This window comes from Myotis myotis, unplaced genomic scaffold (genome assembly GCF_014108235.1).
Source record: "Myotis myotis isolate mMyoMyo1 unplaced genomic scaffold, mMyoMyo1.p scaffold_m19_p_5, whole genome shotgun sequence".
NCBI lineage: Eukaryota > Metazoa > Chordata > Mammalia > Chiroptera > Vespertilionidae > Myotis > Myotis myotis.
The window spans coordinates 16,512,415-16,536,727 of NW_023416357.1; the positions used below are offsets into that span (position 1 = coordinate 16,512,415).

General features: G+C 41.6%; 1 protein-coding gene across 2 annotated transcripts in view; it reads left to right on the top strand.

Annotated features, from left to right (window-relative positions):
* FBXL7 (F-box and leucine rich repeat protein 7) overlaps positions 1–23,026 on the top strand; it is a 320,865-nt gene extending 297,839 nt beyond the window's left edge. Inside the window, exons 3-4 of one of the 2 annotated variants that reach the window (XM_036308406.1) lie at positions 13,246–13,857; positions 19,766–23,026. In XM_036308406.1, the coding sequence (XP_036164299.1) occupies positions 13,246–13,857; positions 19,766–20,502 (1,349 nt within the window). In that variant the 3' untranslated portion in view covers positions 20,503–23,026. The remainder of the gene's footprint in view (positions 1–13,245; positions 13,858–19,765) is intronic. The other variant, XM_036308407.1, reaches the window with a different exon arrangement.
* Positions 23,027–24,313: the final 1,287 nt, after the last annotated feature.

The window sequence follows — 24,313 nt, forward strand, 5'->3', positions numbered from 1 at the left end:
CATAATGTTTATGTGTATGAGAGAGAGAAAGAGAAAAAGAGAGGCCTTTCATATCTGTGTAAGAAGAGAGAAATGAGGAGTTTGACTTGAGCACTCATCATTCTCAAAGGGCATTTGTGCATTGATTCCAACAAAATTGTCCTTGGGCATAGCCATGTGAAAAATGTTTTTATGGTAAAACTTAGATTTTAGCCTCAAGCTAAAAATATGTGTCAAAGGATTTAGCTCTCCACCTGAAAGAGTTTCCATAGACGCCTGGATAAAACTCAGTGTGTTCTTGGCTCAACCACTGCATTATAGCCACAGAAGAACTGCAGCTCGGCGCTTACTGTGAACCTGTTCAATATCACATGCATTTGCACGGCGAGTCTTCTGTTTATTTTCCTTTCAGCTGGGAAGTCACTTCACTGCACCTGCTCATCTCCTGCCAAGTATTTATTTTTTGTCCAGCTCTTTCTGTTTCTCATAGGGATTTTTTGGTTTGCCTGTTTTTGAAAAGGACTGAATAATTCATAGCTCATTCAAAACTAAGAATATATATTCATTATGTATATGGACGTGTGTATATACATCTTTATATAAAGTGTGTAAGATATATAAAGGTGTATAAGATATATACATATGTAAATTATTAATCATGCTATTAATTGATACAGTATTTTACAATATTTTTAATTTAATGTTCTGAAATACTGTTCTGTTTTAAGGGTTCTGCTGCTTAAAATGATAGCATATAAGATCATTTGCACAGAAAAGAAGTTGTCATTGAGATAAATAGATTTGAAAAATCAACATTTTATAAGCTTAAAATTTTTATCTGAATTACTTGATAAAATAATTCAGGAAACAATAAATACAGATACCTTGGTTTTGCTCCCATGATACTTAAGACACAGGGGACAGTGGTATCAATGTATTAGACAAGCCTGGAAGGACAATGCCATGCGATCTGGCCTCATCAGGGACTATTCAGAGACCTGAAAGAGAACGAGGTACCAAAAAAAACTCCAACAAAATAGTTTATAGAAAGAAATACAACAAGAGCCCATGAGAAGAGTCCAAGCAACATATGAAAATAAATCAAAGATATAAATCCTAGAACCTTATGAGAAAACATTGGAGAATACCATATATATTCCCAATCAAATAATAAGTGAACCAATAAACTGAAGCCTGTGATTGTAGAAATTGAAGCATTGAATTATAAATAATTTGGTTCAACGAAGAAAAAGTCACTGTTACTATAATTTTTTATAGTATTTGTCAGCCTCCGCACCCATTGGCCCAATTAGCAGATTTCTAATTTTCTGTAGAACAAACCTCTGGATTCTTATTAAAACCTAAATTCTTCCAAAAAATATCAAATAGAAACCTATTTAACTTCAAAATCATGTGAAGAAAAAGTTATAATAATCAGAAATAGATTCTTTAGCTGTCACTCCAGAAATAGATTTTTCAATGGCTACTCCAATTTCTAAAAGCGATAGACTCTACTGTACAATTCACCATATAATGATGCCCAAAGTACCAAATATTTCCTCTCATTGTTTTTTAATTAATAAGTCATAATTTATTTCTCCACAAGATTTTTCCTAAGTGAACCACAGAACATTAGAGCAAGTAAGAATTTGATAAAGCCAGAGTTAGGTCATATCACGAATTTCACACAGTGCATTACCCTTTTTTAGTAGAACCAAGGCCTAAGTCATTCTCTCACCTCTAGAAGCATTTTTAATCATACCCAGCACAAGGCACCAACTACTCAGCCATGAGTTTGTAAATGATGCGCTTTGCTTCTGAATGACTTTTAAGGCATGAATGTGATTTCCATGCCTTGCTATCTATTGTACAGGTTTACTTTTTCGGGTTAATAACACTCATTTTAGAATGCAAGTGCATAGAAAGCTTAACTGCAACCTTCAGTAACTATTAACTTTCCTTGTGCAGACCATCAAAGGGATGTAATTATAAGATGACCGGAAAACTTCATTTAATTAGGCCCCCAAAGCACTCCACTGCAGTGACCCTGCTTTCTCTATTGGTGTCCAAATGGAAAAGGTCCCATGCAGCTGCCTCCCATCTTGTCCCTCCTAGCCTTCTCTCTGTGCCTGTGGAGTGCACGGTGACAGTTTTATATTGGTTTTCTTGCTTCCACATGTGCTTTTCCCCCCCTTAGAGCATATGTTTAATATTTGGGACAGGACAGGATGTTTAAAGTTATGAAGTTATCAGTTTGTTTTCCTTAGAAGGCACAGATGCCCCAACATGCAAAGTCCCAGAGCTCTTAATGTCCTCATAGCAGAAAGTGCCCACCATTGCATCTATGTTTACACAATTATTATTACCTAAATGGCCTAATGTTTTGATCCAGCACATTTTCACCATTTGCTGCCATTATGTTGACAGAAGACAACTGAATAATATACAAGGAAGAAATCAATGCTTTGATTAAAAGAAAAATGTGTCCAGATGACTTGAGGAAGTTGCTCCAATGAGCTTTCCACATATACTACTTTCATCTGTTCCTATAATCCCAAACTCTGCCATAATTGGTGATATGGGTATTCAGTGCCTCAGTTTGAGTGGAGTGCTTACTTTTAATGTTTTTGTCATCTTTGCTAATCTTTTATTTTACTAATTTAATAAAGGTATTTTAAAACCAAATGAGAAAATATAACTACAAAAAATTTTAAGGAAAACTCAAGCCACCAGCCTGGAATATGTCAGAGTGTTCACATTTGCTGATAAAATAGAGTATTTTTAAGTTCAGAACTAAATTTATGAAGGTAGACAAAGTGGTCCACCTATGTGAGCACGGTGGGGATCTCAATATGGTTTTGAGGAAAAAGGGGAAGAATGAAGAGGGCAGGATGGAGGGGATGAGGTTATCTCCCAATCTACTCATGAGCCCCTACCCGACCCTGACCCATGTCACAAGATCAAGCCATAGCTTCCTAGAACTATAACTACTGAATAGGAAACATCCTAGTATACGAAATACAGTAGTTTCCCCTTATCCACAGTTTCTATTTCCGTGGTTTCACCATGGTCCAAAAATATTAAATGAAAAATTTCAAAAATAAACAACCTATGTTTCAAATTGCATTCCACTCTGAGTAGCATGATTAAATCTCATGCAGTCCTGCTCCATCCCACCTGGGACGTGAATCATCCCTTTGTCCAGCGTCTCCTTGCTGTATAGGTCTCCCACCCATTAGTCACTTAGTAGCCATCTCAGTTATCAGATTGGTTATCAGAAAGACAGTGAGCCCACATTCACATAACTTTTATTACAGTATATTGTTATAGTTGTTCTCTTTTATTACTAGTTATTGTTGTTCATACTTACTGTGCCTAATTTATAAATTGAATCTCATCATAGGTAGGTATAGGAAAAAACATAGCATAGTTAAGGTTTGGTATCCACTGGGGGTCTTGGAACGTATCCCCCAGGGATAAAAGGAGTCAACTGTAACAATAGAAATGATGAGCCAGCCTGGCCGGCATGGCTCAGTGGTTGAGCTCTGACCTACGAATCAGGAGGTCATGGTTCGATTCCCAGTCAAGGCATATGCCTGGGTTGTGTGCAGAAGGCAGCTGATCAATGACTCTCTCTCATTATTGATGTTTCTATCTTTTCTCTCTCCCTTCCTCTCTGAAATAAATAAAAATATTTTTTAAGAAAAAATAAATGATGAACCAGATTCTACTATTCTGTTTGCTTTATAAGTCTCAAATTTGGTTAAAAGGGAACTAAAAGCACAAGTTGAACAGGAAATAATCCTGGATAGAATCATCTCCAATGTTTCAAATGTATATTTCCTCCCCCATCAGTTCCCAACCTCCACTCCAAGCATTTTTTTTTTTAATGATCTTGGGACTAAGCGGGAGCTTTAAATACTGATCAATTCCACAAGTTATCATTAGGAGCTAAATTTTGAATTTATTTTTTAATTTTGACCCAAATACTGTTAAGAGATATATTCAAAAAATATAAACATATAGATACCTTTCTAAAGAGATATATGACTCAGAAATTATAGATTGGTTGAGAGATGGGTGAACTGGAAAGTTGATGAAAGGTACTCATTCTATAGAGAAATAACTATACAGTTGGTGTGGAAGGTTTTCCCAGAAGTATTTCACTTTGTTTGAATTCTACTCTGCAACTGAATTGCCAAAAGGTTATTATTAATTTCCCTTTAAAATGAGGGCTTCCTAAAAAAAATTGTGATTTAAGGTTTGAAAAATGACATAGTCTGAAATGGGGACCATGTAAAGTCCCATCCCCCAAGAGCCAGGAGTCCATCAAAAAGTCAGTTTTTGTGCTACTGAATAGTGGTCTTTTCACTGGAAATGCCCTACCCTGTAGGATGGCCCTGGGGTGTCTCAGGAGAGATTATGAACTTGGACTGTAGTAGGCTCAGGGGACTCCTCATGCAAAATGTGTGCCAGTCAGTGACAGGAACTCATCCACCCACCAGGATACAGAGACCCCTAGCAGGTAAATTAAGCAATTTTTTTTTAATCCTCACTTGAGGCTATTTTTCCATTGATTTTTTAGAGAAAGTGGAAGAGAGAGGCAAAGATGGAGAGAAATATTGATGTGAGAGAAACACAGTGATTATTTGCCTCCTGCACATGCCCTGACCAGAGCCTGGGGCCGGGGAGGAAGCCTGCAACTGAGGTGCATGCCCTTGACCAGAATCGAACCCATGACCCTTCGGTCCACAGGCTGATGCTCTATCCACTGAGACAAACCAGCTAAGGCAATAAAGCAATTTTTAATGTATTAAGTTCCTTTTGTTGTTACCTTTTCTATTTGACAATACAGTCCAGAGAGAATGAAATGTTCTCCTGAGATCATTTGGCCATTGGTTTTCCCAAGTATTTAAAAAATGACAATAGGGATACTGCATTTATGAATCAATGTTTATATAGAACTTAGAACAGTGTCTTGTACATAATAAATCCTTTATACATATTTTTACATTAAAAGAAATTATTGTAAATAATTTAAACAATGGTGTATTGCGTTTTCAAATGGCTAAGGAAATGCAAGGATTTGCTTTGCTTTAAGAACATTCTGATGAATTATTGATCTTTTACATGTTTATACGTTTAGTGCAATTTCTTTTCTTTCTCACTAGAAAGTTGAATCTGTGAGATAGACTGCCATTCCCCGTGGGACCTGCTTTGGCTGTGAACTGAAAATTTATAAGTTTCTCTTTACCAGAATCTAAATTCAATACTACACGAGGGGTCGAGCTTTGAAAGATGCAAACGTTGGAATTTCGTAACTGTTCATGGGGAAATAAGGCGAAAGCATTATTTGACAATTGAAGATAGAAAATAATTAAGGCTGCCATATAAAGTGCCACTGGAAGGTTGAAAAATATAGATTTGCTGGTCTTTTCATGAAAATCTGTGTCTCTGCTTTTGTCAAAACAAGAGCAGGCTCACTGCCCCAGCTTTGCAAAGTGGCTCTCTGGAGGGCAGTGAATAAATATGACTGTCTCTCCTGCACTGAGCAGGAAAAGCCAGTTCTGATCACTGCAAGTGATGTGTGAATCATTTGGGGGGCGGGGTGGTCAACAGGACAGGAAGAGTTCCTGTTCCGTCTTTGGTAATTAAACTTTAACAAAATAAGTCTTAAAATCCTAGGCAATGTAAAAGAGTTATTCTTTTTTTTGTGCATTTCATAGTTTTTGTTTTGGGGTTTTTTGTTGTTGTTTTTTTTAACTTTACTTTTATTGTTGGAACTATTATAGATGTCCCTATCCTCCCCCCTTTACCCATTCATGTTTTATTATGATTAGGAGTGAGCAGTGATGTGAGTAATCTGTAATAGCAAGTATTATGAAAACAAAAGCACCGAGAATCTGGCTCTTGGGCCCTTCAGGTGATGGGTGCTACAAGAGATTGTTTTTGTGTGTGCAGGTGTCTTTTTAAATATCTTCTGAGTAAATTAATCTTATTAATCTAAGTGTATGTACAATCTTCAGCCTAAATTCAGTGGAGGGAAAGAGAAAAAAGACCTAAAAATAAAATGTTGATGAAGCACAGAGGTGTTCCCACTTCTTCAATCTGAAACATCTGGTTCTTCCAAGTATTTCCTATAAAATATTTCCCACCAGAACCAAAAAGAAACTGAAAGGGATTTGTTACAGGACCAAGCAAAGGGCATCCCCTTTGGTGCAGTAGTTGAACACTTTCTGGGTGGCTGAATCCAGGTGAAGCTCTGGACTGACTCAGACATGAATGAGAGAGCATCTGGCCTCAGGGTGCTCACAGACTAGTGGGTGGAGAGAGACTGCATGGAAAGGGCTACGGTTCAGACATATTTGAATTCAATGGAAACACTAAAAGTAGCTCAGTAATTCAGCCTGGGTGCATCTAGCAAGGCTTGACAGAGAAACTAATGTCCTACCTGGGACTTGAGAAGTGACTGAGAATCCACCAGTTAGTCTGGAGGAATAGACCATCTGGGTCTGGAGAACAGCATGAGCAGGGGCTCTGATTTGTGAATTTTGGAGGGTAGGCCAGAGGCTAACAGAGAAGTGTTAAGGATGAAGCCCTTGGGGGGCCCCAGGAGATAAGTGGTAAACCACAAAGAGTGTGAGCAAACAACACCTGAGAAGGAGAGAAGAAAAACAGAAGAGAGAATGATAGGAGACATTTCAAGGAGAGAGCAGCCCACATTGTCATAGAAAAAAACATATTTATTAAGTAAACTATGAGAAAAGGCTTTCACAATAACAATATTCTTTTACCAATAAATGCAATGGCCATATTTTGCTCACCCGGTGTTAGTACGTTATGCTCTAACTGTGGATCTTTATTTTTATTCCACCCTCTTCTTCTCCCCAACCCCTCCCGCTGACATGAAAAACATTTCAAAGGTTTTTGGAGATAACAGTAAGGAATTTATAAAGATGGCACTATGCCAGGGAACCCAGAATAACATGGCCCTAAAAACATACCCCCCGAGCAGGAGGGTGCAGAATTTCTTCCCTACGAAGTCCTCAGTAGAGGTTGTATCATTTTTCTTCAATGCCTCTGCCAACAATGTCACTTTCTCCAGAGAGTCCACCTAACTGCACTGCGAAGTGGGTGGGATTATGTCCACTTTACAAAAGGGGACCCTGTGGCTCATGAATTTCATTGACCTGCCTCAGAGGACACCAGTTGCACGTAGTAGAGCAGAGAAAGGAATCCAACTTCATCTGTTCCATGTTCTTTCCACCTGAACAGCATTTCCTGAACTTCAGACACTTACAAATGCTGTTATGATTGTTGTCATATCTACTCATCCCCTACACTATTATTCACTCAGTATTTTTTAAAGTAAACATTAACTTAATGTTTACTTTTAAAAACCAAATATTCCAACATTACCTTACTTGGAAAACCAGTATCACTTACCAAGTAGAGGATGATTGTTAAAATAAAAACAAATTTTAATGAAAAATAAAAACCCAAATTAGTAAGACTGTTATTAAATGCTGGCTATATGCTACTATCTGTCAATGACCTTGAATCTGAGGCCTGTTTTTTTTTTTTAAAAAAAAAAAAAAAAGGAAGGTTAATAAATGTTGAAAGGGATTCTGAAAACATGCTCTACCCTCGCCTTTTGAGAAGGTTAGCATCTAACAGCGTGGTACTCTCTCTCAGAGATTAAACACCCTGCTTTTCATTGAAAAATAAATAGGATATGATCATCTCCCTTTGGCATGTTACATTAAGAAAAAGAAGGGTACCAAGAAGTTATCCTTTCAAGGCTGAGAAAAGCCATAAGGAGGCTGATAAATTATAATAATCCAGGGCTCATAGTTTCTGAGGCCACCTGATATTTTGTCAAGCATAAATTTCCTAAAAGATTATTTCTAGATATTTGTGTTGCAGAGTCCAAAGATGCCATTCTGTACATTGCATTGGTTATATTTATGACTTTTAAACAATGTGGCTTAATAGTTTCCTTAGCAGTGATTAATTTCCTTCTATAGGAGCTAAAGGGCAAAACAGAATCCCTGCTCTCAGTTCAGTTCAGAGTCAGAAACTGGAGAACATGGTGGCCAGGCATAGATATGGAGCCAGGCATTGGACTGGACCATATACCCTGATATTAGAGGAGCCTCCTCCTCCTCCTCAAGATATCAGGGATCAATCACCATAGCTCTGCTCTCATGGGACTAGTCCAGGTGACTGACAAAGCAGATGTTTTGTTCTTGGACAGAGTCTTATTCATAATCTGATCCTGGGGTGGTGTTACTAACAAGAACCCTGGAATCTCGAAGGTAAATCCTCCAGGAAAAATGCAAGATAATCTGGTCTATATAGATTTCCACTTTATAGCAACCAATTCCTGAAATAAGCCCTAGGTGTGTATATAAAGTGAACCACATTAAGAAAAAATATTTTGAAATAAAACAAGAAAAAAAAAAGATCCTTCAGATGGTATTTTTCTTCACTCGCTGAGTTTTATAGATGTATTTTTTTTAAGCTTGAGTTTAAGCTAAGAAAAGAAACCTTGCTTTTTATGGCAAGAGTTCTTGAGTAGAAAGACCATTTATAATAGAAAGCATCTTGCACCAAAGTTTTGGTAATCAGAGGGGGAACACGCAGAGTAGCTTTGTAAATTTTGACTTTGAAAGGCCAGTGTAATGTAAATATGACTTCCTAGAGTGTAAACAGCAGTGGTTTGAAAATAAAAACTTGTACAAAACAGGCAGCTATCTAGTTAGAAGAAAATGTGTCTAATAAGCATGTGTGTATGAGATGCTTTGAATATTTTCTACTATACTGTAATTACTAAAGATGTAAAATTTCCAGGACTCTGAAACCATGAGAAAAAGAGTTTATAGGGTTTTTTTTTCCTCCCAGAAAAAGACAGCTATGCTTTTTTGGTATTCTTTACATATTTAAAAGTAACTTAAGAACACAAGCCATAGTGTTCTCATGTAAATTACATATTTGGAAATGTTTTCAATTATTAATGGAGCCACAAGCTCTTAAAATTTAAAGAATCAACTATCTCTTAGACAACAGTTGAAAACATCAATATAAAAAGTATAATTATATTTATTTAACTTAGAATCTCTATTGTGTTATAGATTATAATCTTTTTGAGAAAATCAAAAAGCGCAACAAAAATATGATTTAATTACAATGTTTTTCACTACCAGGAGCTTCTGTATCCATTGTCTCCAGCTGACACTTAGGAAAACTGACTTATTTCCCAGACATGTGCAAACTTTTCTATCCTTTACCATCCTGGATTTTGGGTAATTTGAATGCATTCTCAATATGGAGTCATTTTTCTCTCTCCCTAAAGGATTGGAGAGGTCAGAGTCTAGGCTGAGGATGTACTTTAATGGTACTGTGGTGGATGCAGAAAGGAGGTGGACTAGAAATTTGCTTTATAATCTAGTCAAGTGCAAAAACTCCTCCCTTCCTAGACCCCCTACTGGGCACTCAGGCTGCAGTAACAATGTGTGTTAAATGATTCAATGAAGGAAGGAATCATTACTTTCTTTTCTGCCTATAAATCTGTATTCTAAGAATCTGCAGCAGCCCAGGGATTTTAACAGCTAGTCTCTGTTCCTGTGTATTCCTTGCAGTCCATCTGTATATTTTTCTACAAATATCAGTGCTACGTGGTTGGGTGTTTTTTTGTTGTAGTTCTATTTCAATCTTTTGAATATATCCAGCTTCTCAATATCATTAGGAGACACAGTTAGACACAAAATTCATGTCCTATTGAATAAGTGTGTGATCATTTCTCCTTTAAGTTCTCCCATTCTGTTTTCATGATACTTGCAAGTTTATCTCTATCTTTCTCTGAGTCTTACACATTCATAACTGGCAACTTCTTTTCTAATCCTTATATTTGTTATTAACCAGACATGTCCTTTTTGCAAAATTTTCCTCTAATAGCTTTGTCTATCTTTCTGTCCATCCTTCCATGTGCTCATCCATCCTATCACAAAATAATCTGTAGAACTTACCTTTAAAAGATTACATTATCAATTCATGTACTTATTCTTGAAAAAAAACAAAACACGTTTGCTCAAAGAATGTTGGCAGGGAAAACAATGGTCTTGGTAGATAACAAGGCCTCTTGCCTTCTACATTTTGGAAATATTTTATGTTATGAAGATGTATTCCTCTCCTGAGAGTTTGGGTATTCCTTTTCCTGACATTCCAAGGGGCATCTTAGCTTCACATAAATGTTTGAGAGCCTTTTGTGTACACCTCCTTGCAATGTTTCTTGCCAAGAATGCTTTGTGGGTGATATCTGCTCCTGTGGTGATGTGGATGCCACAGAAGCAGCAGGCAAGGAAGCTGTTAACCAGACTACTATGTGCCATTTCATCATGATCATCATGTCAAGTTACCAAGAGGACTTCTGAGATTTTTCAAGACACTTGATGCAGACATCAATGAATTTAATTCTTGATAGAAGCTTTTGGAAATGTATATTTCAGTTAGCACATATTGCAAGTTCTGTTATTTTCCCTGCTCAAAATAATGTCTGGCAGTATGGAGACCTTCCACATACTATCCTTCATTCACCATTAGCCTAGGGGAGAAGGTAAAGAAAGATACAATATAATGGCTAAGTTTTATATAAATGTATACAATGTGTTAAAATTAGCAATAATATCCTCTCAGAATTATTGTCAAATTGTGTTTGAGCCAAAACATATCACCTTAGTTTTTTACCCTCAGATTTTACCCTCAAGACATCAGATAGGTAGAAATTCACTTGGAATGGGTATTCAGATATGAAAATAAGTTCATACCTACAAAATATTCCAAATTCATATTCTAAATCCATATTCTTTCTCTCTGCTTCATTTATATTACAATGTCATAATGTTTTCAGGAAGTTGAGGTATCCCTTTCCCCACTAAGTGCTGGGGGTGGTGTCCTTACGATATCTTGAGAAAAAATACATATTTCTTGTTTATGAATGATTTAAAATGCACCTGGGATATAAAAGTACATGCCAAGCTAGAAATTATAATATTTTTTAAACATATAAGTATTTTCATTTAAATCAAGACATCTATGTGCACCTACTATGCACCGTAAACCATGTCAGACACCGCCAGGCACACATAATAACATGATTTAATTCTGGTTCCAAAGGAGTTTTTAATGTAATAGAAGTCAATAATGCTGTGTAACAACTCAAAATTTTAGCTCACACATCTGTGGCTTCATCTGGGCATTGGTTGCCCCCCGCAGGGCTTGGTTGAGCTTGACTCTCAGCAGCAGGTTGGGGCCAGTTCTGTCTGCTCCATTGGTTTCTCCTCTTCCTAAGATCAGTGGACGAGCCAGGCATGCCCAACCACATCAATGGCTTTGGGCACATCACTTTCCCTGCAATTCACTGGCCAACGCAAGTCATGTAGCCAAGCCCAAGATCTCTAAACTAGAGATACTCTGCCTGAGAGGAACTATAAAATCTCACGACGAAGGATGTGGGATATAGGAGGGATGCAAATTTGAGAAAACGAATACAATGCAAGCACATTAGGGGAAGATAAATTCACAGATACCTATATAATGAGGACTCAAAGGGAAAGGAATTGATTATGTCCCAAAGACACCAGGAAAGTGTTCTTAGAGGGGAAGGCATTTGTGCTCAGTCTCAAAGGGTGTTTGGATTTCAAGGGGCAGGCAGCGAGGTAGAGAAGACAATCATTCAAAGACGCTCCCTGAGCAAAGTTGTGGACATGTGAAGGACATTTTCAGTGTTAGGTTATAAAGCAGTAAACTAAAGAAGAAAGTTATTGCAGTACAAAAAGTATATGCATATGAAAACTGCAACTAGACACTCAGTGGAGATGTAGGTGTCAGAATTTTGTGTGTTGTATATTATTACTGGAAGTTATTTGAAAAAAATGAGTGTTTGAAAAGTCCTAAGGTATGAAATGTGGAAAAGCACACAACAAGAGTTTTTAAGTCTTTAGAACTATAATTGGAGCTGGAAATGACTTTGAAATCATCTAGCCCAACTCACTATTTCAGATGAAGAAATTTCTATTTTGGAGAAAAAAACTACTCTCTCTCTATCTCTCTATCTATCCCGATCCCTATCTCAGTCTTTTAAAGGTAGGCTCTACGTGTGTGTGTGTGTGTGTGTGTGTGTGCGCGCGCGCGCATGCGTGCACGTGCAAAATATATAAAATATATAAACACAATTAGAGAAAATAAATGTCTTCCTAGATGAATATATCCATTATAATGCAAAATATATAATATAGATATATTTGTAGAGAATAAGCTCTTTCTCTTACATCTATATTGAGCTAGGGGGATATGAAGTGAGCAGACTCCTTATAGCAGTATTCTGAAGAATATAACTCCTCATAAACTTAACACCACTGTGTCCTCCTCATCAAGTGATCTGTTTGGTTCCAAGGAACAAATTTAACTCACATTATTTAAATGCAAAGGGAAGGGGTTATTAATAAGAAGAAAAAATAAATATGGCCATGTATACTCAAGGCTTAGAAGTACCAACCTGAAATCTAACAAAGGAAAGGGTGCTCCCCAGACCTGGGTCCCCTCCTTCGGGGTTCAGTTATCAAAATATGGGGGGGGGCAGATGCTAGGGGGCAGGTGAGGGCAAAGATAGCAAACTTTTTCTACACCCACTGGCCCAACTTCCTTTCTGAAACTCATGTTCCTCATTTGTAAATGAAGCATATTTTCTGCCTAACCAAAATATAATTAGGAAACTAAATCAGTTTGTGTTCATAATATATGAAGTGTCCCTCCAGAATAGAAATAATGAAACTTTGAAGTTGTGCCCTTTAGATACTCACCATTAATTGTAGATCAGAGGTCAGCCAACTATGGCCCTCAGGCCAAACCTAGCTGGTTTGTTCTTAAAAAACAAAGTTTATTGCTGCTTCCATGCCTATTTATTTACATATTGTTTATAGCAGCTTTTTGCACAACACTGAGCTTGAGTAATTGCCACAGAGACAGGGCCCATATGGCCTGCAGTGCCTCCAATATTTCAGATCTGGTCCCTTAGGGAAAAGTTTGCCCATCTCTGGTGCAGAAGATGAGCTCCTCTCTGAAACTAAAACTTCTGCTTCCAGTGATGGATTCAGCAGGGTCTGCCCTGGGTGGGGAGCCATGGAATGAGAAGGTCACCCCACATTTGCCGCCTCCTGGGGCTCCGCTGGGGCCGTAACTAACCCTTTGCTCTCTGTCCTTTGCCAGACTCCGACCTGAGCATGCGCACCCTGAGCACGCCCAGCCCAGCCCTGATATGTCCACCGAACCTGCCAGGATTTCAGAATGGAAGGGGCTCATCCACCTCCTCGTCCTCCATCACAGGGGAGACAGTGGCCATGGTCCACGACCCGCCCCCCACCCGCCTCACCCACCCGCTCATCCGGCTGGCCTCCAGGCCCCAGAAGGAGCAGGCCAGCATCGAGCGGCTCCCGGACCACTCCATGGTCCACATCTTCTCCTTCCTGCCCACCAACCAGCTGTGCCGCTGCGCCCGCGTGTGCCGCCGCTGGTACAACCTGGCCTGGGACCCACGGCTCTGGAGGACTATCCGCCTGACGGGCGAGACCATCAACGTGGACCGCGCCCTCAAGGTGCTGACCCGCAGGCTGTGCCAGGACACACCCAACGTCTGTCTCATGCTGGAAACCGTGACTGTCAGTGGCTGCCGGCGGCTCACGGACAGAGGGCTCTACACCATCGCCCAGTGCTGCCCGGAGCTCAGGCGCCTGGAAGTCTCAGGCTGTTACAACATCTCCAACGAGGCCGTGTTTGACGTGGTGTCCCTCTGCCCGAACCTGGAGCACCTGGATGTGTCAGGTAAAGGGCAGCCAACCTGCCACCTTGGGAGGGGCCACTTCTTGATAACCATTAAAGATGGAGAGTAGGTGGGAAGGAGCTGACTTCCAGAGAAACTGTCTTTATGTAATCACTAGAGACCTGGTGCACGAAAATCAGGTCGGTCCCTAGGTCTGGCCTGCAATCAGGGCCATCTTCCCTGGCTGCCCGCAGCCATCCCTGGCCCACCGCCCACCACCACCACCCACCCCTGGCTCCCCATTTGCCATCGGGTGATCAGAGCCTGCAGGCTAGGGGGAGGGACTGAGAGGTCAGCTGTTCTTCCTGCTCCCCAGTCCCCGCCCCCCCCCGCCGCCACCACCCACCCCAGTTCCCCATTTGCTATCAGACAGTCAGAGCCTGCCAGCCAGGGAAAGGGACCAAGAGGTGGTCAGTGCGCCTCATAGTCAATGGTCAAGCGGTCGTTCTGTTCATTCCACTGTTAGGGTCAATTTGCATATTACCCTTTTATTATATAGGATAGAGGCCTAGTGCACAGGTGGGGGCCAGCTAGCCTTCCCTGAATGACCGGGGTCGGGGGGGGGGGGTCCCTGCTGAGGGGCGGGGCCAGCCAGGGCGAGGGGCCACAGTCATTCTGGTCTCTGGTTGTTCTGGTCATTCCACCATTTCGGTTGCTGGGCTTTTATTTTATAGGATGGTGCTGGAGGCCAGGGGTATCTCTTCCATCAATAATGTCAACTTCTTAGAAGAACTAGAGGCATCTTTGGTATATCTCTTCCAAGTTAGCATGACTTTTCAATGTCTGTTCTCCCCATAACTCCCAGTTATTTCAGAGCAACCATAGATCATGGGAACCAAGTGTCCAATCACAGGCGCAGGTCCTTATGTCCCTGGGTTATTGTTCTATAGAGCCTGAGAGCTGTGCTGTAGGCCGTGCTCATGATTGCCATTTTGCAGACATTAGAGAAAACCCATCCTGGCCAAGTGTCTCCTTATATTTCACCCCAAGTCTCCTCACCAGTGGGTTGATTTTGTATCTTTCGTAAGCAAAATCCTCAAATACATAATGCAGAAGTAAGGCCAATTGAGTGGAGCCTTTAGTTCTTTTAAAAACTGAGGGAAATCCCAGCATGGCTGCTTTGCTCAAAAACCTCTTTCAGGCAGGAAGAATCAAAACCCAGACTCACCCTTTGGCGCCAGATGTGGATCTGGCCAGACTAACAGCCTCTCTTTATCTCATCTGTTGCCCAGTGAAAAGATGAACATTCGAGAAGCTAACGTGTGTAAGATGCATCAGGGAGTTAAAGAAATGAACAGCAGGAGCCACAACCTCAGGGATAGTTGGGGAGGGGTCAAGAAGTAAAAACCACTGGGACCGGCAAGTAAACAGAATTTGGGATTTACAAGCATCTGAGGTAAATGATACCCTGAAAAAAAAAAAAAAAATCCCTGAGGTAAAAGCCAATTCTCTCAGTTTGCCCTCTCTTTCAAAAGCCGACATCTGAAAATATTTCAGATGACAGTCAGTTATTTTTTGCAGATTCTTCCCCTTGCTGGCAAGCGACTGTTTGCTCCCCGCTTCAGCTGGCGTCGGTACAAAACCATAGTAACCGTATGTTCAGTCCTGAGCAGCCATCGGCATAATGAAGCAGGAAACCGAGAGGTTTTCTTACATTTTTTCCTCCAAGGAATTCTGGAAAGAGAAAGCATTGTGATGTGGTGGAAACTAATTTGAAGACCTTGTGATTTGGGACAATTCACAGCTTCCTCTAGATGTCTTTCCTCTTCAGTTTTTTTTAAAAAAGAAAGGATTGGACTCTAACATTCTAAGATTCTGGGCATTGTGGGCCTCTTTTATAAACACCTCATTTTCTTTCCCTTCCTGCAATTAAAAAATGATTTATTTTTGGAATCCCCATCTTCATTGAAGGGACTCCCCATACAACTTTGATACAGGCTGCCAGCAATTGTGCCCTCTCTTTTGGAGTCCTGTTGAAATTCAATGCAAAAACTACTTTGGCTAGTTGAGAATGGAAATAGCTGGGCTTCTAGCCTGAGTGAGTGGGTCCTGCTTAGCCCCTTTGACTAACTGGTGTATAAGTCGTAATGCCCTTCCTCTGCAGTAATCTGACTTTTTAGAAGTCTATATATATTTGTATAGGGCCTCCTATGTCTCCCACAGCCCTCCTGTGATATGTGTACATCAAGCACGTCAAAATCAAAGGCTAACACCGGCCAAATAAACAAGGTTTACGTTTATGTGGGCCGCAAAAAGACAAAAGCTTCAATATTCTTAGAAACGTAGGTTTATTTTGAAAAGTATAGTATAAAAAAAACACACAAGAATAATGATAAAATTAATGTTTTCTCCCTGACACTTGGCATCTCTTCTCTGCTACTATCTTTCCTACTTCGGGGGAAATCTTGTTCACAGTGATTACTTTCAAAACTGACCCAAGGTGAATGTCAGTAATTCTGGATCTGTCAGGAGACTTATTTCCTTTCATAATTGTAAATAACTGCTAACACTGTTATATTGGCTGGGCTGCAAAAATATTCGTTGTGGGCCACATGCAGCCCACGGGCCACGAGTTTGACATGCTTGGTGTACACAGAGTCCATAACAAGGGAAATCTGTAACTCGCCAAAATACAGAATTTCAGATATTAGCGGGGGGAGGAGGGGAGCTTTTCAAGTAGATGGGCTTGAAAGAACCAACAAGCCATAAGGATGAATTTGTTATCACAGAGGTGCCCTCCATTTCTGAGAGAATCTGGGAATTGCTATAGTGATACCAGGGGCAGCCGGAGGACTGCCAGAGGTGATCTCATGTATGTCTTGTTCTCCTTGGTTCTTACAGCTGGCCTCTGACAGTGGCCACCTTCCCAAAGGCAATAAGCTTGACTGTGGAAGACTCATTGCTGGTCTAAATCTTAATTCCCCTGAGGACATGGGAGACTTCCTCTCCCGTCCCCAGCAATCAAAAATGCCCACCTTGAAAGTTATCTTTTCAAGTCATTGAAAATAACTGTAACCAGCTGTAATGTTTTCTTAATTATCACATATCACTTTTATAAATGTTTAGTCAGGGTTCTCCAGAGAAACAGAACCAACAGTGGGTCAGGAGTCGAGAAGCTTTGCCCTAGTCTGGCTGTACAAGTACACTCTCACTGAGCCTGAGATGTCCCCCCTTTTAAAAACGAAGGTTATATTGGATGATTTCTAAGGTTCTCGCTATGTCTGTCATGTATGACTGCATGAAATAGCCATTGATATCACCTACGGAGCGATGGACCAGTTTCTTTTCAACTCAACTTCACAGATCTGTAAAAATTAAGGCTAACATTAAAATTAAGAAAGTATTGATCTAAAGTAATATAAGCATATCACAATAGTTTATTTACCAAAACTGAGCTAAACTGGCATTTCATTAAATTTGAAACTAATTTTCAAAAACAATGCCTAAATTTCCTTGAACCAAATACAGTATCTTTCCTGGTTTTGCTAGATATTTTAAACATATATGGAACAAAGTTTGTCATGTGCTCTGGAAAAACAAAGTACCTTCCCAGGCATCAGAGATGGGCAGCCACTACAGTGGATACATAAATTCAGTATAAGCAGGATTACAGTCAACCTAGAAAAAGAAACTCAAAACAAAAGAAGATTTCAAAGCCAAAGTTCAGGGGTACCAACCACGGAGCCCACTGGAGCAGCATGGCTGCCTCTGACGAGTCGCATCTTTGTTCTCCAGTGCTGCATTGTATGCTTTACTCCTTCCTGAGATTCTCTGACTTGGTAGCACGTGGCTTTTGAGCCATGTTGTTCCCAGGACCTGAATTCTACACGCATTTCCTGGGCAGCCTGCCAAAAAGTGGGAGGAAAGTCCCAGCTAGTACTCTTGTGCAGCTGCTTGGAAGCCTTGGATATAAGTGAGAAACACAGAGGTGCCCGAGGTGAGGCACCTGGCTTAAGACATGCCAGAGGGATTCGGGTAGAGCAGAGAGAAAGTGAGCAGTCTACGTAGTGTAATAAACTCCATCGACATACGCATTTATTTATATAACATATAAACTATACATACCAATTATTTATACTTACACACTAAAAATACACTGTGCACATTTACATGGTAATGTATAGTGAGTTTAACTACACAATGAAATAAGTGTTTCATATATATAAGTATATAATAATTATATGATATATAGTGTAAATATGAATATAATCCATACACATGCATGTTCTTGGGGGGAAAGGGGTTAGAAACAATGCTTAGAGAGGCAGCTAAAGATATCTTCCTGAACTTAAATTTCCTTATCTGTAAAATGGACTGTTTTAAAAATCAGGTAAGAAAATGTTTATAAAAACACTTTGTAAACTTCATAAGTCAACACAAATAAAAGGCATTATAATAAAATATAGGCAACTGTTTTACAATGTGAATATACATCAGCCAGGGTTGAAGTTTTGTGGACACTTAAATGTTAGAAATTGGATTCTTCTACCTGATCTTCCTATATAGAAGACTTTGTTCACTCTATAGGTCATTCATTCATTCATTCATTCACTCTACAGATACTTAGTGAGCACCAGTGTGCTCCAGGTGTGAGGGAAACAATAATGAACAGCCCGGAGTCCCTTTTCTCAGGAGCTGACATTCCAGAGTGGGGACAGCAAACACTTAGATAATCCCACAAAGTGACAGACAGAGCGCTGCGAATGAGTGGGAGACAGGCAGGGGATACTGGCTCACACAGGGTAATTAGGGAAGAATTGTCCGGTAAACTGACATGTGCTGAGAGACCTAAGGAAGTGGTATGGGCCCATGGAGATCTGGGGGAGCCCAGTCCAGTGCGTGGACCTGAGGCAGGAGGGAATGTGACAGGTCTGCAAGGAGGCCAGTGGGGTCGAAGGAGTAAGAGCCATGCTCAGAGTGCACTGGGCGCACGTCCTTGAGGCCCCTAAGACGTATATTTTACTCTGGGGTCTGGGTGCCATTCAGAGGCTTTGAGCGGAGTGACATGATTGCAGTTCTGTTTTCTATAATCTTTCTGGCAGCTGTGAAGTGACTAGAAGGTCGGGGGTGAGGCAGGGCAGGGAGACTGTTTGAGAGGCTAGAGCAATAATCCAGATGACATGATTATTCTTCCTTCACCTAAGAGGATTGAATTGAATCCCCAGATGGTCACCTTGTTGGACCAATAACTACATGTATTTTCCATAGAGTTTTCAGAGTATGTCCCTCTCCATTATCTGGCTGCATCCTCATTATCTCCCTATATTGGAGGCACACCAGCTGTTCATTCCTGTATTGTAAGGAGAGTCTTGAGATAGAAAAGTTAGGCCTCTTGCCTGAAGCCATAAGAAACAGACTTGAACCATGTGTGACTCCCAGTCAGAGCTCTTTTAGCCAAACCGAGGTCTGGGCCAAGCCTTCTCTCACATATCACACTCCTTTGGACCAGAGAGCTACCAGACCATTACAGGGAAGAAGTAACCTTTACTGAGCTCCCAGGACCAGGGCCAGGTATTTACACGGTCTCATTTCTTCTTCACAGTCACCTTTCAGGGAGCGTCAACATCCCCATTTTAAGACGAAGGAAATACTCAAAAGGCTTGATTTGCCCAATGTCTGCCAACTAGAGATGGATCTGGAGTTGGAACCATGCCCTTTCTGATTCTAAAGCCTGGGAACCCCCTTAAACTCAAATAATCAAAATAGTTTTTTAAAAAATCAATGAACAGGGAGAATCCATCCTTGCTTTCCTTCTCTGCAGGGGCCCTGTAGGGAAGGGGATCGGGCTGGGGAGGGCAGGAACCTGTGACGTCCCCACCCAGGGCAGCCCCTCTTCTCCTCCCCCTGCCCCCCACTCCCCACCCCATACCCCACAGTTGCTCTGAGCATGTGTTCTGTCTCTCTGTGTAGGGTGCTCCAAAGTGACCTGCATCAGCTTGACCCGGGAGGCCTCCATTAAACTGTCCCCCTTGCATGGCAAACAGATTTCCATCCGCTACCTGGACATGACGGACTGCTTCGTGCTGGAGGACGAGGGCCTGCACACCATCGCGGCGCACTGCACGCAGCTGACCCACCTGTACCTGCGCCGCTGCGTCCGCCTCACCGACGAGGGCCTGCGCTACCTGATGATCTACTGCCCGTCCATCAAGGAGCTGAGCGTCAGCGACTGCCGCTTCGTCAGCGACTTCGGCCTGCGGGAGATCGCCAAGCTGGAGTCGCGCCTGCGGTACCTCAGCATCGCGCACTGCGGCCGGGTCACCGACGTGGGCATCCGCTACGTGGCCAAGTACTGCAGCAAGCTGCGCTACCTCAACGCGCGGGGCTGCGAGGGCATCACGGACCACGGCGTGGAGTACCTCGCCAAGAACTGCGCCAAGCTCAAGTCCCTGGACATCGGCAAGTGCCCTCTGGTCTCGGACACGGGCCTGGAGTGCCTGGCCCTGAACTGCTTCAACCTCAAGCGGCTCAGCCTCAAGTCCTGCGAGAGCATCACGGGCCAGGGGCTGCAGATCGTGGCGGCCAACTGCTTCGACCTCCAGCTGCTCAACGTCCAGGACTGCGAGGTGTCGGTGGAGGCGCTGCGCTTCGTGAAACGCCACTGCAAGCGCTGCGTCATCGAGCACACCAACCCTGCCTTCTTCTGAAGGGACAGCTTCCGGCCGCCGCTGTTTTCCTACAGCCATGAACAAAAGGAACTGTGTGTTTTTAAAGCAGCCTATGTAAGCACCGACACCCACTCGTAACAGCTCTTTCTTCCAGGAAGGTTCTTAGGCATCTGGCTTTTGTTTTCTTCTACTGTCTCGGGGGCAGCCGAGGTCATGGAAAGGAAGGGGGTGGGGTGGGCGGGACAAAGGTCTATTGCAATAAACGGTTTTGTTGGTCAGGTCAGGTAGTTTGCAGCAAGTTTCTGTGCTCACGAAAGACGTACCTCAGAAAGCTGATTCAGTGGCTTTGGAAACATCCCCTTCTGCCTCTGTCTCCTCCTGATCACATTTCCAGGGGCCTACACCCCCATCCCTCATTTCCTCGCTTCTCCATAACACGTTATCAGGATAATAATGCTCTCCTCACCCCCTCCTCCTTAAACTGCTTGATTGGCCTAAGCCACACTCTTCAATCCCACACCCAAGCAAATTCTTGTTTAATCCATACCACAGCGCCTGGTGTATGCAAAGTACTTGCAAAGCCGCTTAGAGAATCTCTTACATCAAGCAGCATGGCGCAGGAAGCGAGACCTGCATTTGCCCCCAGCTCTGCTGCCAGTGAGCTCTGAGATCTCGGGCAAAGCGTTTGACCGCTCCGGGCTTCAGCTGCCAGCACTAAAGGAGAAGCCATCCAGCTCCAGGATTGGCTTCATGCCCAGTTTAGGACTGAGGGAACCGAGATGTCAATGAACAGAAGTACTTTGGCCTAGAGCACAAGAGGCATCTACTACCTCCACCAAGAGTGTAAGTTCTAAGGATGCTTTCGGGAGATTCAGAAGTGCCAACACCAGTGCCCTCTGTGCCCTTCACTCCATTCTGAGTATTACCCCATCCCTGTTTCTTTGGATGGCTGCGTCTCCTGGGCATCTTCTCCCGCCCTGCTAGATCAGCCCACTTCCTACCACCAAGAAATTCCTAACCACAGCAAAGCCCACATCCCCCAGTCAAGTTGATCTTTCAAATGGAGAGTTTTCAAATGGAGGAAAGACCCTCACAGTTTTTAACTAACAAGCAAGGCCCCAAAGAGCACATGTCCTGCCGTGCACATGTGGCCTGCATCAGGCACATCTGCCCTGCAGCTGGCAGGAACAGACACCTCGGTTGGTTGTCATGCAGATCACATTTCTCCTTTTCTCATCTATTTATTTCTTTGTGCGTCCAGACTTCATCACATGAAGCCTGCTGGGGTTAAGTCATAGTGTTTCGTTGTGCAGATTGCCACCTCGTGTGCCTTCCCCTGTGGCTGTCTGCATGTTCTTTGTCAAAGAATGTAGGGCAGGCTTCCAGGTGTTCAGATACTGTTCACTCGAAAATGCCAGACAGATTAAGAGGGGACACATTGATAAGGCTTTTGGCGCTGGCTCACCAGCCAGGCCCTTGGAATAGAACATTAAAATAACTGCCAAGTATAAATTTTAAATGGTCCTATTTGGATAGAAATCCATTTGCTAGCCTCGTTCATGTGAAATCAGGATGCCAGAAGAAATTCCATTGCTTATTTTCATGTAATTGAGTTGCCTTTTGTTAATAAACACATGACCTTTCCCAAATTGTTCTCTGGCCGTGCCCCTCCTTCATCACTGTTCAAACCATTCATCCTTTCTTTCTGAAAGTGTCCACCATCCAAACCCAGAATCTCTGCATCTCCAAGGCAAGCATGTGGAATTTGTCTCAGACTGAGCTTACGCACCACTCGACAACTGCACTCCCACTGTAGGCTCCCTGCTTTCCTTTGTCTTATGTTGGGAAAGAGATAGAGTGAGGTGGTGTCTTCTCTCCAGTCAACATCCTCAACAACTTAGATATGCAATCAAGGCCAGGACAGGGAATGAATTGTTTGGCTGGGGATAGTATCTAGTGATAGCCATAGAGCTTAGCAACCATAAAAGGTGCTGAAGATAGCATTCCCCTGCTCTGTGACTTGTGACCTTGTCTAACGTTTCAGAATTTGAGTCACAAAGGATTGTTTCTAACCCATGGCACTGGGGTCTTCCAAGTGAGCTGTTTTCATACTCCCAGAATGAGACGGGAGATCCAAAATGGTTCCCTGAACCAGAGAAGGGGAGTCACAATACAGATATTTTTATCACCGCCACCTAACCACATCATCAAAACTGTCTTCCAAACATGAGACAAAACCAACTTCCATACTGACTGCCCAGCACATACTGTCTTTCCCAGTTTCTTCCTTTTTCTCAACCTTCTTTTCCATCCTGCTTCCCCTTAGGGTGTGAATCCATGACAAAGGTTACTGGGGAAATAGCTCAGCAGATCTTTAGAGACCAAACAAAAGGCCTCATAGGAAATTTATCTGTTTTAAAACTGCTTCCTTCCTGCCTCTGCTAAATTGAATGCTCATTGTTGTTGTTGTTTTTTTAATTCTAATGTTCAAATCACTGCGTGCTGTATGAATCTAGAAAGCCTTAATTTACTACCACCAAGAAATAAAGCAATATGTTGGTAATTGGGTCAAGCCTCATTTACTATCCTGGCTAGAGGAGCATGATGTTCAGATGGGACACTCAAAAGTGAGCAAGAAACTTGCCTTATGTTGAAGTGAAGAGCAAGCCAGGTCACTGCAGCTGTTGTCCCTGTAAAGTTGCATCCACGGTTCTGTCATTTCTCTTGGCTCCGTGACTTTGGCTGAAAATTAACAAGTAAGTGAAAAGTCTTTACCTTCCCAGTTTAATTCAGATCTTCATTCCTTAACCCACACTTGCAGCCAGATGTATTTTGGAATTCATAATTTTTCATATTTTAGGAAGTTATCTGGCATATTTTGTAACAGCCCTGGCAGACTCTGGCACAGCACACTTATTCGAACATGCTAATATTTCTGCATAAGATTATTGCAAACTCTAAATAGCTTGCATCCCTTCAGGTCAGGTTCTGTCACCAAATTAATTTGTGCCAAAAATAAAGGGAAAAAAACCTCTATTTTTTCAGATCTTTCTCCATTTCAGAAGTATGGATAAGTAACTGTGCACCTAAATGTTATTCTCCTGGCACCAGTCACAAACATTGAAAACATCTTCAAAATTATGTTGACCATTAGTTGTTATAAGTTAAAAAAAATTCTTTGAAGTCTTAGAGCATTAACACCTGGAAGGATAATATGGCAACTTGATCTAAAAGGGAAAAATATCAATCACTTGGAAAAAGAGAAATGCCAAACCTCTACTCACCCAAACCCTTAGATCTGAGAGATCAATATGGCAGAAAGCAAGTACTGAGAGATGAAAGGCAAATTTCATCGTTAGCAAGTAGAAAGGTTTTAAGAGATATCAATTTTAAATCTACTTATTCTCAACCTTCTTATCACCCTATGTCAGCTGCTTAATGACTCCCATTTAAACCAATAGGACTGTTAACATTCAGAGCATTAACTTGAAGTAGCCTTTAATCTTATCAGGCAATCTTATTAAGGTCCCAGAATAAGTCCAGCAGTAAATTAAATGCATTTGTCCTTTACATTTACAATTGTCCAGAATTAGAAAATGTTTTCAAGAAGTTTGGTATCCAGGAGCATCCTTGAGTATTTTAAGGGGAAAAGTAAAACATTGCTTTTACTGTGTCTAACTTTTCAAAGAGAAGTCACCAAAAGGGGTGCATTTGTTCAATAGCTGGCAATTATGGTTAGTTCAGACACAAGTTAATTTTGTGAAATGCTGAATAGACAGTGGAAGAGGGAGAGAGAATATTTAAAGACTAGGTAAATATTGCAGTGAAAACATTCATGCAGAAAATCTGT